This window comes from Artibeus jamaicensis, unplaced genomic scaffold (assembly GCF_021234435.1).
Source record: "Artibeus jamaicensis isolate MK-2021 breed Jamaican fruit bat unplaced genomic scaffold, CSHL_Jam_final contig_241, whole genome shotgun sequence".
Lineage (NCBI taxonomy): Eukaryota > Metazoa > Chordata > Mammalia > Chiroptera > Phyllostomidae > Artibeus > Artibeus jamaicensis.
The window spans coordinates 4,591,678-4,610,833 of NW_026521509.1; the positions used below are offsets into that span (position 1 = coordinate 4,591,678).

Here is a 19,156-nt window from a genome sequence, read left to right on the forward strand (position 1 = left end):
TAATTCCCCTTAACTACAATTATCAGCTGGGTTTTGCAAAGAATGCAAAGGTATTTGTGGATTAGTGTATCCCTAAGGTAATACCCTATTTCAGTCTGCAACTCTGTAATGATCATAGTCATGCCTTTTTAAGCTTCAAAAGAACCTTGTCAAAACCACTTCTATGTCATGTTTGTGACTTTTTTGTTCTCTAATAACTTTTGGTATGAATGAGCATGTCTTTGTCTGCCTATTTCTGTTTAAAGTGAATTTCCAAGCCTGTGGACTTGGAAGCTCTGGTTTTAGCCTCAAAAGTCCAAATTTCTGCTCTTTCCAGGCTCCCAACCTACTAAGCAGCCTTGTAGTTATCTCCATGGAAATGCCAGGCCCCTTCTGGCAGGTAAACCTGTCTGGTGAATCCACCCCTCAGAGGCGTGTCAGTACCATTTCCTGGAGCAATCTCACAGGGTGACTCCACTTTCCATTCCTGTTCAAATACTTTGCTGCCTCCTCTACAGCTGCCAGACCTGCTCCTGCTGCTGCTCAGGTAAATCTCATTCCTTCCTGGCACCACTATAGACAGACAAGATAAAAGTCTTGTACGTGCACCAACCTGTCTTTCTCTCCCTTCCTTTTACAATGTCTCTCTCTCTCTCTCTCTCTCTCTCTCTCTCTCTCTCTCTCTCTCTCTGTTTGTTCCTTAGGGAGAGCATCTGGAGAGTACCTTACCGACCAGCGACAAGATGAGTTCAAACTATTGGAATGAGACGAGCAGCAGCAGCAGCTGTGGGACTCAGCAGCTTCCAGAGGTCCCGCAGTGCCAGCCCCAGCATTACCACTGCTACCATCAGTCAAGTCAAACCCAACAGCCTCCAGAAAAAAATATAGTGTATGAGCGAGTGAGGACCTACAGTGGGCCCATGAACAAGGTGGTTCAGGCCTTGGACCCCATCGGCTCACGAGAAGTGCTCTGCCCTCTGAAAAGTTCCTCCTCCTACCAAAATTTGGTTTGGAGCGACCGTTCCCAGGTACCACAAAGACAGGCTAGTTGAGAGAGGAAGTCTTGAACCTTATTTCTTTTCTTTCTGTTTCTCTGCCTGTTATAAAGGATGTTATCTCTTGGTGGAATACAGCACATATGTGATGTATAGTAACCTAAATTTCATCTCTTAGCTGTTTTTTCATTTGCTAGTGTCTGTGGTTGTTACCAGTTCCAATGATTTTCATATAATCAATTAGAGCATAGGATAGCTTGTTTTTATTGAATTTGATTGGAGTATCTGATCTGACTTTTGCCCCTACCACAAAGCAGTCCTCAACTTGAGTACAATAATTTTTATAAAATTAGTTCTCTGATTCACTTCATATCAGAAGTAAACACAATTTTTTGGTATCAGATAAAACTGATACCATGACATGTATGGACTGACAAGCAAATATTTGTGTTCAGCAAATAGTTTGTTGTTCTAGGATAAATGACAGGCATAAATCCCTGTTTGAATTGCCACATGTGTTTCATCTTCTGAAAATGACACATTGGTTCTTGTATAACTAAGGTGAATAATTTATGAATACTGGTAAAAAGAGTATTGAAAGAGTGGATATAGGATTAGGGGAGTCAAGATGTAAGAAGTTGCTTATATGAAAGCTAAAAAGGGTAGAACTCTAAGACATAAAATGAAATAAATTTGGTTTTAAAGGAGTTATTTTAGCATGAGTATCTGTGCTAATAATCATGCCAATGAATGTAAATGAACATTGCAAGATTATATAAAATTAACAGCTCTTTGTTTTCATTCTTTAACTATCTTTACATTAAATTTTTATGTCTTTAAACTTTCTGAAAACTTCTGTCCAAACTGAAATCATGCTTTTAGGACACAATTTGTATTGTAAAGAGATCCAAAAAAGAGAAAAATATAACTATTGGAATATTATCCTATGCTGCATTATCATACCAATCTGCAATAATATGAATTAACCTCAATTTAGAGTAGAATATAAAGCAATGTTTTTGACATATATAATAAGACTATTTTTATAGAATTAAAAAATATATATATAGATAACCCAACAACTACAAAGGCCACAATTTTTCTTTCATCCTTAGCTTAACTTGTGGAAAAATATGAAGAAAAATCTATGATTTACTGTTATGAATTTCTTCATTGAGAAAATTTCCACCTATATTTAAGTCAAAGGGGAAAATACACAGCTTATAATTACTAGTTTGTATAAGTGATAATTATGTAAATGTACATTCCCATAGTCTACAGTGAAGTGGATGTCACCTGTGTTTGTTAGTAGCCCCAAAACAATGAGAAGTTCAAAAGCAACAGTTGCCATTATCGTAAGAATGCAAAAACCACCTTACTTGTCACAGTTATTTAAACAATCTCTTTTCTTATCAACTTGATAGAAAAAGATGAATAGATAAAAATTAAAGAGCTGAAACTTGGCAACTCATAAATATTGACCACAGAACACTTTTTAGGACTGCATTTTATTGCATGTTCCTTAGTTCAACTTACCTTTCTAATAATCCCAGGACTAAGCTGGCTGGGCTTTTTACAAGCCTTTCCTTCTTTCTACCTGATAGTTGTGTAACTGGTCCTTATGAGACTGCCTTCATTGGAATATGTAGCTCTCCATAGAGGCTCTATAAAGAACCTGAGAAATCAAAAGTATGGCTACAGACACTAGGAGAAGAGATTGCAATGGAGGGTGTTGTGAAGTCTGAAGTTATTTGTAATTGAAAAGAAAGAAAAGTAAGGGCTTGGTGAAAATCAATGAGGTAAGATTCTAGATATGTGGTGAAGTAAAACAATAAGTAGCTTCATTCTCTTAGTGAAACAGGAGGAGAGAAAATTTGGCTATAACATTTCAAATTGAGTTAGATATCAAAGGACATTCAAGAAACTTTGACACCTGCCGTAAAGAATGTAAATAGGAAAATCTTCTATTTTATTTTCCTTTGTCCCTGTTTCTTGGCAGGATTACATTGTATAAAGTAGGACCTAGATTTGATCTGAAAGAACCTTCCTACTAACCAAATGGTTAAGATGTGGCCAGGTGAGATGTGGTGACAGCTTTGTTATGTACCATGCCAAGCACAAGCAAGCAGTAAATAATATTCAAAATTCTTTTGTTTGTTTGTCTCATGTGCTGTTTCAGAGACATTTTGAGTTGGCATGTAGCAATGATTCTCATGCCAGAATTTGTGACTGTGACACCTATGAAAACAGTCATCTGAATTCAATTAAACTTTTACTTTAATTGTTTTTAGCATTTTGGTATTTGGATGACATTCAGAGAATTCATAAGATTTTTAAAAATACATAATTGCCAATAGTAAAATATGTTCCCTCTCAGAAACTGAAATTGACACCACTCTGCTTTGCTTCCTGAATCTTAATTTTAGCTTATGTATTTAATTTTAGATTTAACAAAATGCTTTTTGTAGCATGTTAGTATTTTCTATATCTGGCTTCTTAGTGTATGTTTTTCCTCTTCTGCCTTCCTGTGCACTAAAATGGTATTGTTTACAGATGTAAACATAGTTTAAATTTCTCCAGATCTAATGTTGCTTTCTTTCTTGTTTATAATTGATCAGAGATATATTATTATTCTCTTGGTTATTATTTTGATTGCTTGATAGAGTATTCCTCAAAGAAAATTCAGTATAGAAAAACAGTTGCTGGTGAAACTGTCTAAATTGATGGTTGAATTACAATTACTATGTTTATTCATGTGAACAAGTAAAATCAAACACAGGTGTAATCAAGGTCATGGATACATTTTAAAATTGAATGTGGTATTGTGAACTAATGTAGTTCTAGAAACTACATAAAACAAAAGAAATTTTAAAATCTTCATGAGTCAACTTTTTAAAAAGCTTAAATATTAACCTACCATCACAGCATACAATTACATACTGTCTTTTAAATGAACAGTATTGATGTGAATTACTCACTGGACATGTATTTTTCCATTCCATCAAGTTAGCTTTTCACAAAGTTCAAGGTAGTTTCCCTGCGTTCAGAGATGTGTGGTGTGAGAAATAGATCAAATTAATTTTAATGCCACTCATTCACTGAATAGGTATTTATTAAGTGCCTATTATGTAGGAAGCACTGTGATTATCTGGATAAGTATCATTTGCTTATCTAGGGAGAGGCTACGTTGAGGACAGATATATAGTACCTAGTCTGTAGGTATCCCATATATCTATATTTCCTTTTTAAGTATTATTTTGTGCTTTGGCCATTGATTATTTCATGTAATACAGCATGTTTTGATGAAAGAAGAAATCTCAAGGTATGTGTCATATGCATTGTCATTCTTTTGAATTCAAAACTTGTAACTAAATTCAATTCAGGAAAGCAGCCCAGGGGAAAATAGGTGTTGATATATGGCCTCTGATCTCAGTAATTATTCAGCATGGACTTACCTTTGTTACATTATTGTTTTTCCATTTTCTTTTGTTACAAAGATTGTGGGTAGTTCCCTTACTGTGCTTGGACTTCTATACACTATCAGAAAATTTTTCTGTTCTGTGGGGAGGGATGTGGTGCCTTGATAAATTGTTGTTCAAGGGTGTGGTATGTTCAGAGGTGTGGTCACTAAAGTGAATGATTGTTCAGGGAAGTAGGTGGCCTGAAAAAGGAATGAGGTCATAGGATAAAGAGGCACACATTTTCAGCTTTGGTCATCCCTTTAGTGCCGACAATTAAATGCAGCTATAGAAATTGTGAGTGCAGCTAATTGCTGGGTGAAATTGTTCATGCCAATTGTCTTTGTCTCTTGTTTAAGGGAGGTCTGATGAATTCCTGAGGCTGTTTTCAGTCAATGACATTCACACACAAGCTGTCACTGTGTATGTGTGTGTGTATGTGTGTGTGTGTGTGGCAAGGTGAGGGAGGCGGAGCAAGGTAGAAGGGAGCAAACTTGTTCTTTAACTGTCCTGATCCAAATTTCTTTTTCTTTTTTATTGTTTATACTATTACAGATGACCCCCTTTCACTTTGCCTCCCTCCACCCAGCCCTTACTCTTCTGCCCAGCCACCTTCACCACATTGTTTTCTGTGTCCATGGGCTATGCATATATGTTTTTTGGGCCAAATTTCTTTTCTTGATGATTCATGGTAAAATAACTGGGAGATCTGCCATGTTCTTAAGCCCCATTTAAAAGTGAAAACCTTTTTAAACAAGTCTATTTGTGGTAACTTTTTCATCACACCAGCAACTATTTCAATAATGATCCTTTTTTGACTTCTAGTGCAGCATATATATTTCTCATTTTTTAAAAACAAAAAGCATGCATTGCTAAGAAAGTATATACTTTATTTTTTCTCCTACTTTCCTTTAGGAAAGGAAGGAAAAGTATTCTGGAATGAGTCTCTTAAATGAGAATTGGTACTGGGGGAAAGAGATGAGAGGAAGGAGTCCTATTACCAGTGCATTTTAGTAATTTTCTACTGCTTTCATCACATGAGAACAGAATCACAGATTTTAATTAAGGAAGTGTTTGTTTCATCTAAAGAGAGATCATTATAATTTACATGATCACTCCTGTACAAAGTTCAAAACAACATCTCAACAATAAGCTAAGGCAGGTGTTCAACCACGTCACCGGCTTTGAAAGGTTCTAACAAAAGCATCTCCCATACTATTCAGAAAATTTACTCAAATGGAAGTTTGCCTTGGCAAATTTTGTCAGCATAAATGTCAGGTGGTTCTTAAAGATATTGCCTCTTTGGAAACTGTTCAGTGTGGGCTGTTCCGATTATTACTTCCAGTGATTCTCCTAGTTGTTAGGACTGACAGGAACATCCACAAGTCTCCCATGGTTTTTTTTCTTTGAACATTATATTGCTGATTAGTTTTTAAGTACAGTTTTACAAGTAAAATTAAACAATATGAAAAAGTTCCATGTTCATTTCAACAAAGTTCCACATATTTAGAGAACAAAGTCCTGTACTATGCATGTCATCTTCTCTGTTTATTACCTAATTCTCACTCCCAGCTGTCTCACTGTCTCTCTCGTATCTATTGCAGCAAGGTCTTGAATTCTTTGATCAGAGCTTTCACCAATGAAAGAAAATAGGGATTTACTGAAGAGCTTCATATTTTCCGAAGTTTAATATGAATCACAGGGAACATCGTGTATAGAAATTGCCTGTACAAGTGAGTCTATGTGGAATGTGTTTCCACATGTGTCCATGTAGAGCTGCAAATAATTGTGCAGCAATGGCTTTGGCAGCATCAAACTATAAAACTGGCTAGAATAATGGCTTAAGTTTTAAATTTCTTGGCTTTAGTTCCTGGTTCAAGGGCTTGCCAGCTATATTCAGCAGTTGCCTTGTCTGTAATATGGGGCCATATGCCTAACTCATAGGATTGTTGTTAAAGGCAAATGCAATAATGTAGGGTGGAAAATACACAGCACAGTACCCTGAAACATAGTAAGGGTTAATGACATATTACCCAGAATAAATTACTTGACCCGTCAGGACTTCAGTGTCCTCATGTGTAAAGTGAGGTCAACAACACCTTCCTTTAGGGTTGCAGTGAGTTTTGAATAAGATAACATGTGAAGATGTCCAGCACAATGACTGGCACTAAATAATTCTTTCCATTGGTATTAATGTATAAAAGTATAGCCAACAAAGCCCTAAGTGACACAGACAAAAAAAAAGCTAATAATCTGAATGAGTAGACTATAAAGTAAGACTTCCATTCACATTGGAAAGAGTAGGTAAACACATATGCTTGGAAAGCTTATTAGGGCTCTACTAGCAAAAAAAGACTAATGAAGAAAAGCATTAAAGCAATTTTCTAAAACTCATAGTATATGATCAAAAGACTGGAACAGCAGGAATGTATTTATAATGTTTACTGACATAAATATCCTTTAGAAAGAGTAATTTGGACCTTCTCATGCTCTTGCAGTCTTTGATCTTGAACCTCAATATTTGAAATGGACTTTTTGTGTCGGTGGTATTTTTCTTTTGCCTTTTTAAAATGCAGTGGAACTGAGCATGAAAGCTCGCTTGCAGTCTGCCTCTTACCTAATGTTGCCTGTAGAATTGCCCCTGCAATAGGGTGGCACGTGGCTATTGACATTTGAATTAATTAACATCCAATAAATTTAAACACATATTCAGTTCTTCAGTGGCGCTGGCTATATTTTGAGTATGCAACAGCCACATAGAGCTACTGCATTGGACAGGACAGATAAACAAAATTGCAGAAAGGTCTACTGGACATGGCAGATCTATATATTCAAGCTACTCATTCAAATATAGAAATTCCTCTAAGATATCACATTCAAAGAAATTCATGCTGGTGCAAATGTCTGATCAAAGTGCTGCCAGTTTACATAATTAGCTTCAGTGAAAAAACAAGAATCAGATATTGGAGATTGTGTAACGTAAATCAGAGTCAAATGTGTAGACCAGGAATACACGGTATACCACGGTGGTTGCAAGCACAGACCTGGAGCTAGACTGTTAGATTTAAATCCTAGCTCCAGGTCTGTGCATGGTATACTGTGTATTTCTGGTCTATACATTTTCTTATATGTACTACCATTGCGAACCACCTAAAATCATTTGAGACAAAAGCCAGGGCATAAATAAGTAATGTAAATCAACATTTCAATGCTTTTAAAGTATTGTGTTGTTTATCAAGAAGGCAGGTATTTTTGTTGCTGTTCATAATTGTTTTTTAAAAATATTTTTCTCATAAATTTTATTGTTTTGTATAAAAATATAAAAAGCTCCATCACTGGGTAATAAGTTGCTTAGTTTTTAGGTTTTTTAAGCTCATAAATGCTTTGGCAGAAGTTTGATACAAATATTATGAAGATATAAAATTGGCTTGTATCTTACTGTGGAAATTAAGATCTTAGCAATGAAATGACATTTGGATTGTAATTTAGAATGTTTTTAAAAATCATTGATAATCAAGTTCCAAATTTATGTTGAAACTCCTTGCCTTGATGTTAGGAGAGTCCCATCCTATTTTTACAGTCTTATCTCACACTACCCACTTCCTCCCACTTTGTGTTCCAGACACACTGTACCACTCTCGGTTTCATAAATAAACTAAGCATTTTGCTTTCCTCCCACCCCACCCCCCTTTATTCAGTCCATTCCCCACTCTGGCAACATTCACCATTCCTTCACTTTCTGCGGAATTCTACTCATCATCCCTCAAAATCCATCTGGAAAGTCATCTACTTCAAGATATCTTCTCCAACCCTGAATCTTCTTACCTTCTCCTCAATGCAATACTCTACTTCCAAATTCACTCTGGATGTTGTCTTCTTTTAATGCAAGTCTCACTTTTCATTGTTTAACTATACATACTTATATCAAGTAAGTAGCATGTTATTTCTGTTGTTCTTCCCACCCACCATGGACTGCTGAGGATTGAGATTTTTTAATCAAAACTCTAACACAAATCAAAATAAATGTTTTAGGGAACAAAATGAAAATTCTCTCTCTCTCTCTCTCTCTCTCTCTCTCTCTCTGCTTTCTGCCTTCCCTTCTCCCTTCTACCCACCTCTTTGTGATTATGGCTTGCAAAACTGTCTGAATGTGGCTGTCAGCACTGGTTTTAATAAAGGTATATAATTAGGATTGGTTGTGGCTTTCACTCTTCTTTGCCCTGTTTTTGAACTGAAAGTGCATAGTGGGGCATGAATTGCCCCTTTAAAAACCTAAAGGAAATATTAAATATAAGGAACCATTTTATGTCAATTAGTTTTCTTCCTGGTTCTTGTGTGTCATTAAGCATCTGGATTTGACTGGATTATATTTCATTTATAGTTTCTTCCCTATGAAAAAATATTTATGATTACTTATTATATCAAATGTTGTGAAAGGTTTGTGATTCCTACCTATCATGATATCATTTCCCTGGGATTTGTTATTATACTTCCTTTACTCAAATTAGCTAATTAATTTGCTTATATAGTCCCTCTACCTCCCCTGCTACTGAAATTCTGTCTAGGTAAAATGTTTTTATTTATTGAATCTTACTTAGTTATTCTCTAACAAAGACTCCCTCATAAAAATGACTAGTACTGTTCAGTACTCATCCACACACCAAAATACATGTAGAACTTTTCAAGGAATATCTTTTTTCTTAAACATAGTATTTCACCCATTTCTGTTTTAACACAGACTTCAGCTTGGATGCATAGCTTCCTGCATACAATTACTTAAAAATCTTCACAAATCTTTACACATATAGGTGCCATTATTTATTATTCCATGTAACCATTGGAACACAAGTCTGAAGTACAGTAAAAGGAAAATACTTGTAAACACATTCATAACTACACATGTTTAAAGCAATCCTCATCAAAAAATAAAAATATTTACAAATCTAGTTACATCTAAGAGAATTCTCTAGGGAGTTTGCTTAAACCCCCTGCAAACATCTCATATCACTCTTTTGCCAAAACCTTCAAAGACACTCACTATCTACAAATCTCTTACTCTGACTTTAAACACCCTCTACTACCCAGCTCCTATGAACTTACTTATATCCCAGAAATCCCATTTTGGTGTTATATGTTTCAACCAAAATGTGAACTGTTGTTCTCTAAATACAGCCCCCAATTTCCCGCAATTATGCATTTGCTCATGTTACAACTGAAATGACCCTATCCCTTATCCTCACCATCTAGATATACTAAAATCATACTATTTTTTCAAGACTTTCTTCAACTCTAACCTTGTGATGAAATCTCAAGTTGTCCCAGGCTGAAACTATCTATTAGTCTTTGAAACTTCCATAGAAAGTTCCTTGTAGTTCTTTTACATCTCTTTTAATGTCATTACATAACAAATATTGAACAAAGAACTTTGTTGCACATGTAACTAATCCAATAAAAATAATACCTCATATTAATAGATGCTATGTTTAATTTTTCAGAATCCTTTTGCACACATTATTTAATCACTAGAACTCCAAATTCTAAGTAGAAAAATAATTATTATTGGCATTGTACAAGTTATGCAGTGTACAAGTAAAAATATGCATTGTGTATGATTTGTCTTAGACAATAATATAATCAAGACTCAAATAGCTCAAAATAACTTTTCCAAGTTAGAGCAGTTACTTAATAAATGCCTCAGGCTTAGGAACCAGCTCTTGATATTTCTACTCTATCAGTTGTCTCACTTAATTAGCCTTAGATACTAAGGTATTTTCAGTTTAAACAAGTTTGTATTTTTTGGTTTCGGTGTATTATTTTATGACTGTCCTCACTGTGTTTTCTTTCATTCTAGTGTTCCACTATCAAAGTGGAAATTATCAAAAATATATTAAAGGACAAAAATAGATTCTGTGCTGATTTTCAAGATCTCACAATGAAATAATTCTGGCATTTAGTGTATGTCCTAAATTTTTAAGGTTCTTTCTTCCACCTGAAGGAGAATAACACCTCTCAAGTGTCTGCTTTCCCTTACTTCTCCAATGCAGACTGATTTTTAATCCACTGTGATCTTAGAATTAGCAATGCCATATTTAGTTTATAAAATGAGGAAGAGGAAGAGGGCTGCCACAACTTTCCCAAAGTTGGAAATCATTACTTTAGGCAGTGGGGGAAAAGAAGGTGTGCATTTTATACCAAGCTTGAGCCCACCTAATTATAAACAAAATTATTTTCACTATACCTCTACCTGAAGAAATTTGCCAACAAAACAAAATTATCCATTTAGCAAATCTGAGCCACAGGAATAAATGATTCATATGCTGAATATTTGATTAGAAAAATAGGGTCTTTCTACAAAATTGAAGGGCTTATGTGATATAAGTGTTAAATAAAAATTAATATTTTAGCTTTGAAGCTTGGAGTACATTCTATAAATATATAATGCAGTTTATAAAAAATCTATTGGATTTGTAGTTAAAATTATTTAATCAGAGCTATTCTGTCATAGTCACTTCCAGGTGAATCTCTTGTTTTCAGGTACCCAAATGTTGTATTTGACAATAAATAATAAAAATGACAAACATCTAGCCTCCTATTATAAAGATAAGTCTAATTTAACAGTGGAATTATGAAAAGCATAAAACTTGAAAAGCAGAAAATGGGACGACATGCTATATATTCGGCAAAGTATAGAGATTAAGAGCATGAGTTCTGGAGTTATTTTACTTGTGTTTCAGCCCTGACACCTTAGTATTAACTGTGTGATGTCCATCTAGTTACTTAACTCATCTTTCAGTAAGTTTATTCATATGTAAAACAGGGATATAGTAGTATCTTCCTCTTTGGGTTGTTTTGAATGTTAAAATAATCTGTGGAACTTATTTGGCATAGAAAGCTTTCAATAGGCTTTACTTATCATCATTATCAAAAGAAAACAAAAGTAACAAGTTTAAAGGACTTGAAATTGTTTTGTTTCTGAAAAAATACATTGGGGATGATCTCCCATCTTCAAAGAACATTAGAAATATAAAGGAGACTTTAAGATTCTCTAATCCACACTAACCCACACCCACATCCTATTCATTAAAGGAGGAAACTGGAGTTCAGGAAGGTGACATGAGTTGTTTAATATCACATAGCTGGTGTTGTTATAACTAGAATTAGAACTCAGGGCTCCTGACTTGATGGCCAGGTCTCTTTCCATGATTTATAATAGTCACCACCACCCTTCCTCTTCTTTTCATTATTTTGTTGTAAGTAATGTCAGGCTGTGGCACAGAAGGCATAAGAACAAAAGGTGTAGATTTAGACCCTTATTTCTGAGGTTCGTTTAAAACTAAGACATCCTCTTCATTCAAGAACATTTTTGATCACTTCCTATAGGATAGGCAATGTTTGTTTCTGGAGTGACTTGCTGCAGTCCTGCCCATAGTGAGATACCACTGAAGAGCCTTCTGTTATCAAGATAAAGTTCATTTTGGACATTTACTCAGACTATCTTACCTAATTCTGTAGACTTCCAGGCAAAAGAGTTATCGTACTTCTGGAATTAATAAATTTATATTCAGATCATTTTTTTCACTGTATAGTCAACCTAATATGATTTCAATTCACACTGGTCAATATCATATGTTTAATGTCTGATGCATATTAAGCTATAACCTTAATATTGTAACTTTTGTAGCTATCCCATTTCTCTTGTTTTTGTGAGCATTATAAGCCACATTTGCCTATATCAATTATAATAATGAAGACTCAAAATAATTAAGTAAATTATAATCTATGGAATAAGTGTACCAGTTTTCTAAATATACAAAGTTTGTATATTTTATTTTAGGATCACGCTAGTCTTTGTGTAAATATACCAATTTGCCTTTTAAATATTTACTATCTTGGCATCTGAATAAAGTAATGATGCCTATACTACAATAAATAAGTATTTTAAAGGTGCGATATATAGATAAATACAGATATGGATATAGATACAGATATGTGTGTTTTTGTGTGTATTTTGTGTTAATTTCCAAAAGTTTATAAACCTTCTTAGTAAACTCTTTTATCTTCAAACCTAGTCCACTTAGCTAGTGAGTTTCATTCTGTTTGATTTGATGATATCATCAAATTGGAATTGATTAAAGGGAGGGGGAAAGAACTACTGTTTATAGAACACCTACCAGGTGCCAGGCAGTGTGCCCAAACTGTTTTGTCAAAGCAATTGTAGTTTCAGTAGCCCCAGCCAAAAAAAGAGTACCAATTTGCAGAAACACACCCTCCATACACAAATAGGTTTATCACCTCTTGGTAAATGCATTTCGGTATGGACATTTGGGAATTTGAGTTAGTATCTGTTAAAACAAATAGTGCACACACTCTGTGCCCTAGCAATGCTGCTTCTTTGTGGGATTTTAGAGTAATCCTCACAGTGCACCAGAATGCTCATTGCAGTGTTGAGAAAACCCCAAAACGATGTGGACTCTGATAAATAAGATATTGAACAAACATGATAAAACATTATGTATCAATTTAAAATCATGAATTAAGACATATTTCTAATCTATAAAATAAGAAATATTGCAGAGGAATAAAAGCAACCAATATTATTATTTATCCACATATATTTATGTAAAGATACATCTGACGATGGTTACTTCTTGGTAAGGGATTCAGATGGAGGGAAGATGGTTAAGGGAAGGCCTTTGACTTCATGGGGGAAGATCTGTATACAATTTTATGTTAGAATGTGTTCACATACTATTGGATAAAAACATTCCCTTCCCCCTTTATCTCTTGGAACATGCTCCTCTTGTATCTCAAGGCCAAACCCACCTGATCTTGGTTGTATTTGTAAGCATTTTCATAACCGAAGAACATGTACCTGTTTGGTCTACTATCTTTAATTATCTGCATATGTCAAGCACTTTTCCTCAGCTACAAACAGAAATCTGAAAGCATACGCAAAGGCTTTCTTGTAACATTAAGCTTGCATTATCAGTCTTGATTTAACAGGCAAAGGGGGAATGAAAATGTCAGAAGTTGAACCAAAGAAAAGCAAAAGAAAAACTACAGTGTGCGGAATATTTGGCAGATTGAGTAAATGCATAGTGCTGTTTTAAGAACAGCACGTTACATCAACATTATAGCTGTACTTCCATATGAGTCTGCCAGTGTACCCTTTATAAGCCTGTATTCTGACTTTTAATAACCTACTTGTTCTAAAGAAAAAAATACTTGTATCATTGTGGGAATATATCCCAGAGTTGTATAAATTGGTTGTAAATTATAGTAATGTATGAAGAAATTAAGTAATGCTGCCAATTCTTTGCACACTAATAAAGTTATGCATCTTTGCTTATTTGAGAAAAATAAAGAATGCCAAGATAATCAATAGAATTACTTTTATCTACTCATTATTAAAATCATATTGTCAGTTTTATGGACTTCTTAAACATTATAACCTACTCTTTTAAATTAAAGCAGAAGCAGACCAGATAAAAGCATAACTACAAGTCAGCTTGAAAGAATATAGGGCAGTAGTCTTTAGTCGAGAGTTCAAAGAGAGTTTCCTGTATTGGTTTGAGAATTTTTACATTTAATGTTTTTCATTGATAAATTCTGCATCTTGTTTTAATTGCAGACATATTATTCATTGGGGTGTAGATTAGCAGAGTTCTCAAAAAAAAAAAAAGGAATGCAACCTAAATGTATAAGAAGGATGTATTATCAAGAAAGCACACTTAAGAACAGGGGGACAGTGACCAGAGGGGAGAAGGAAGGGAAGTTAAGGGGAAAAAGGGGGAGGGATTTGGAGGAACAAATAGGAAGGACACAGGGACGAGAACTAAGGGGGGAGGAAATGGGAGGGAGGTGGGGAACAAGGGGCAGGGGAGGCTGGGATGGGAGAAATAGACAAAAAACTGTACTTGAAAAATAACTAAATAAAATTAATTACAAAAATAAAAATAAATAAAATATTCAAAATAAATAAATAAATGAATGAATAAATGAATAAATAAATAAATAAAAGAAAGCACTGTTAAAATTATTTTATCATTGGGTTATTGGCAAGGCTGGGAAGAATTCAGTAATATGCTCTTTGGATAGATGGGCATCATCTATCAAAGCATAAAATATTCCTACCTCTGATAATTTGGGTTATTATAAGAATAAAGAAAATAATACCTCAAGAACATAAAACATTCAGATGATGCTGCCCAGGAACAATTTCTGACCCTCCCTTTTGTCGGTTTCTTTCAACAGGAACTGCATTCTCCAACTCTGAAAGTATCTACTTGTGCTCCAAACACTCTACACATAACTACAAATACTGAACAGGTAAAAGATTTTATAGATTGGATTGGATTATTTTCTTCTTATGTAAGCCTTGCTTATATGTTTAAACAATCTTTGGGACCTCAGAAGGCTTACACATTGAAAAATGTCCAGAACAAAGAACTAGAAAGAGTATTTTCACATATGAGGATTGGCTCAGTCCATCCGAGAACATGAAATAAGTGCTGAAACAATTGCTGTAAATGGAGATTGTCTACTCAATCTGATTGCTTTTAGTTTGAGTGAAGCTTATTTTTAGCCAAGGATCTCCTTGTGATTATGTATATTTTAAGGGTCCTTGATTTGACAACAAATGAAGTACACTGATCTAGGACTGATTGAGGATGACTTGTGGAAGTGAGAGTACTGTAAGCTTTCCTTCAGAGAGAATAACTAACAGTGCCTTCTCTCTAGTCCTCAAAAGTTCATGATTGAAAGATGCACAAGTGTCTAGATTCCTTACTATTTATGACCTAATAATCCCACTTTAAAGATTAGTTTTGAGCCCAAGCATTATACTTTCAAAAGGTACTATAAGTAAATACCACATTAAGAAATATGTTTCTAATGAGCTAGTTACCATATTCAAAAAGAAAATTCTAAGAACATAAAATATAAAGCATCCAAAATTTGTTACTACATGGGGGGGTATAAAGTACATAAGATTTGGAGAAGGAGAGAGAGAAAGATGCTATTCTAAGATGAGGTGCCAGGGTGTGAACTTGGACAGTACAGGAACAAATGGACAAAACTGGTCTCTGGAACTTCGGTACAGTAAAGAAAAGGTGATGTTATGTAAAACAAATAAGATAACCAAAGAAAAGTTTGCCTAGTTCTTCCTAATTTGACCTAATCTAGAGCTAGGTCAGTAACAGTCATATATTTATTCAGCAAACATTTGCTTAATGGTGAGTGTGTACCAAATACTACACAAAGATTAATTAGATCCAATCACTATTCTCTAAGAGCTCACAGACTAGCATGGGTCACATACATGACAAAACATAAGAGAGTGGGATAAAGGCCACAATTGAGTTAAAAAATGGAGCCATATCTTATATATTTATCAAGATGGAATTATCTCCCAAAAGTTCACTTAAATCACAGTGTTGTCCACTATACTTAAATCCACTCAGAAGACTGCATTAAGTGATATTTTTCATAATAAAAGGGCTTTAAAACTGGGTTTACTATATGTATTATTTCTGACCATAAAAATATGTGTTTATTGTAGAATTGTGGCACTATAAAAGAATATAAAGAAAAAATAAAACCCACTCATGATCCCCTCCCCTAATCAGAAATACTACTCTTATGTTTTCTTCCATTCAAATAAAAATTGTGATCATAGCATGTATGCAGTTTTGTATCTTCATTTTTCACTTAATCTTATATAATATTGTAAGCTTTGTTTCATGGAAATTTGTATTACTCAACATGGTTATTTTGATGGCTGCATATTTCTGCCTGTGGGTTATTATTTAATCTTTCCTTTCTCCATAGGAAAGTGTTCCTCTTACTGAACCCTATCAACATTATTGGTTTAAAATTTTTTCCAGTTAAAATATGACATTTAAAAATATTTTATTTATTTCTAGAGAGAAGGGAATGGAGGGATAAAGGGAGAGAAACATCAATGTGTGAGAGAAACATTGGCTGCCTCTCCCACAACCCCAGCTAAAGACCTGGCCCATAACCCAGGCATGTGCCCTGACTGGGAATTGAACCAGTGACATTTCAGCCTGCAGGCTGTTGTTCAGTCCACTGAGCCATGCTGGCTAGGGGAAAATATGACATTTTTTGTGATGTTTATTTGATTCCTAGTTTGGCTGAACACTTTTCTTAATAACCATTTGCTTTTCTTCTATTTAAATGTTCATGCTGTTTGTTCATTTTTCTATTAGTGTGAAGATTTTTTGTTATTGAGTTATAATAACTCTCATTGTATTAATAATATCAACCTTTTTTCCATTAAAAGTTTGCAAATGACTTTGTTTTAGTATTTTGTCTCCCTTTTAATGTTACTTATGGCCCTCCCCCATTTCCACACTGGATATTTAAATGTTTAAACACACACACAATCATACACATACATTTTTTTCTCTTTGCATCCCCTTCCATTTTTTAAAAAATACAGGATGTCCTTTTCAAAGAGGAGATTTAATTAATAAGTATTAAGCTATATATTTCTAATCATGTGGGATCATTTGCAATGAAAGAAATATTTTGAAACTCTCATCAAATGTAATTTGGAATGTGTGATGAATTTACTGTGTGGCAAATATAATAGAAGTACCTAGCAAATAAACATATGCTTTCATATATATATTTTTTAATTTTATTTATTTATCTTTAGAGGGGAAGGGAAGGAGAGAGCCAGAGAAACATCAATGTATGGTTGCCTTTCATGCGTCCCCTGCTGGGAATTGGCCTGCAGGGAACTGGCCTGCAACCCAGGAATGTGCCCTGACTGGGAATCGAACCGCGATTGTCTGGTTCGCAGGCCCGCGCTCAATCCACTGAGCTACACCAGCCAGGACCATATATGTTTTTGAAACTGAAATTAACTAAAACACAGATTCAGATGTCATCATTTATGCAAATGACTAACAATTTTCCTCTGAAAATTGCTCCCCATTATTATTGATGGTTCCATAGTCGCTAAATAACTATAATTATATGTGTTTTTAAAATCTTTTCTTAACTGTACTTGAAAAAAAAAAACTTTACCAAGCTTAAAATCTTTTCTTCACAGGAACTCCATTCTCCAACAGTGAAAGTCACTTCATATCCACAGACCACTATTAGGAGATATATAGTACAAAATACTGAACAGGTAATCTATGTCATGCAAACTCTGGTCCCAATATGTAATTCCTTAGAAGTTCATAGTATAAAGAGGAAAGGTGAGTCGGTTACCATATCCCTAAAATCAGATTGTTGGACTTTCTTCTGATTATAAAGTTAATTTCTAATCATCTTTAATTCTATGGAACCATACATTCTGACTCAGAGCTGAAACAGTTCTAAGCAGCATGGGTTATAAAGTCTTTCGGCTTCTATAGCCCCACCCTTGTGCTACAAAGGATTTTTGTGCTCTTTCAATGAAGACAAAAGAGACAAAGTTCTATCATAAGCTTCACATAAAAAACCATGAGTTGTTACATCAGGGGTTGGAGTCTTTAGTCTATTTACATAGGCCATTGACATACCAGTTTGGAAGAGGAAAATGAAAAGTCACTGGTTCCAAAGTATTCCCATGCCTTGGTTGCCTGTGATGTATGATTTTTTGTGCCTATTGATGAGCTATTTTGAAAATTTCATAATTATATTTTCTCCTAAACTATAAGACCTTATGTTTGATGAACTAGGATATTATTATCTGTCTAATTTTGAGGATACAATTAAGAAAACTTCCCCCTCACAGTAATAAGCCTTCCTCAAACACCCCCGCCACACACACATATACACTTTAGCAGCAACAGTTAAGTTTTTCTTGGGATTATAAAGGCAGAAGTTCACCAAATAGAAACAGTGTGCCCCAGATAATAACACAGCAGTTCTTTGCTTTGCTTTTTGTTGTGAATCTCTGCTATTGCAGGAAACAATCCTTCCCTTTTTCATAAAATAAGTTTGATCATTTGCTACAGCAGTGGAAAGCAAAGGGTTAAATTAGGGTAACACACTTGCTACTATTCTATGTAGATGGGGAGAATGTACTGTTTTTTGCTTTTATCTATCTTGCCTCTTCTTTATTTTAAAATCACTTTCTCATGTTTCTTTAGCTAGAGTGGCTGTTCTGCTTGTGTGTGTGTGTGTGTGTGTGTGTGTGTGTGTGTGTGTGTGTGTGAGCCTGTGAGCATGCAGTCTCTGTTGGAGGTGATTGTTTCAGACATTTGCTTACAGTTTCATATATCTATGTAAATATCAAAAGAGGCTATGGTTACAGTAAAGCAGCTGCTTGCTCCTTCTTTTGCAGAATCAAATGTTTAAGAAAAAAACTGTAAAGTGTGTGGGAGAGGAGGTCATGAGGAGGGCCTGGAAGATGAGAGAGTACGTCTTTCACACACATATGAGAGCATGTGCATATTTGCATGCATATTTCATTTGATAACCCTGGCTTTCAAATAATTAATTTTAGATGGTGATTTTTTTTCATAATGTGAGAATTGCCATGTTTGCTGAGCATATATCCACAGAGAGATTTAAAATATCAGATCATTTGAATTCCAGCCCACTTTGCCAGTGATTCTTCTGTGACTTTGGATAAATTATTATTCTTTAGTTAATGGGGAAAGAGAAGAATTAATATTTATTGGATATACACTCTCTGCTAGGCAATTTACATATTTTATTCCCTTTAATCCTAAAAGGGTGATAAAACAGAAGCACAGAGAA

The 19,156-nt window shown here is 34.6% G+C and overlaps 1 protein-coding gene across 1 annotated transcript in view; it reads left to right on the plus strand.

Moving 5' to 3' along the window:
• The first annotated feature begins 483 nt into the window (after positions 1 to 483).
• The window catches only part of POF1B (POF1B actin binding protein), a 77,047-nt gene continuing 58,374 nt past the window's right edge, over positions 484 to 19,156 (plus strand). The window contains exons 1-4 of the mRNA XM_053662430.1: positions 484 to 526; positions 684 to 1,007; positions 14,687 to 14,761; positions 17,514 to 17,594. Coding sequence (XP_053518405.1) covers positions 723 to 1,007; positions 14,687 to 14,761; positions 17,514 to 17,594 — 441 coding nt within the window. The 5' untranslated portion in view covers positions 484 to 526; positions 684 to 722. The remainder of the gene's footprint in view (positions 527 to 683; positions 1,008 to 14,686; positions 14,762 to 17,513; positions 17,595 to 19,156) is intronic.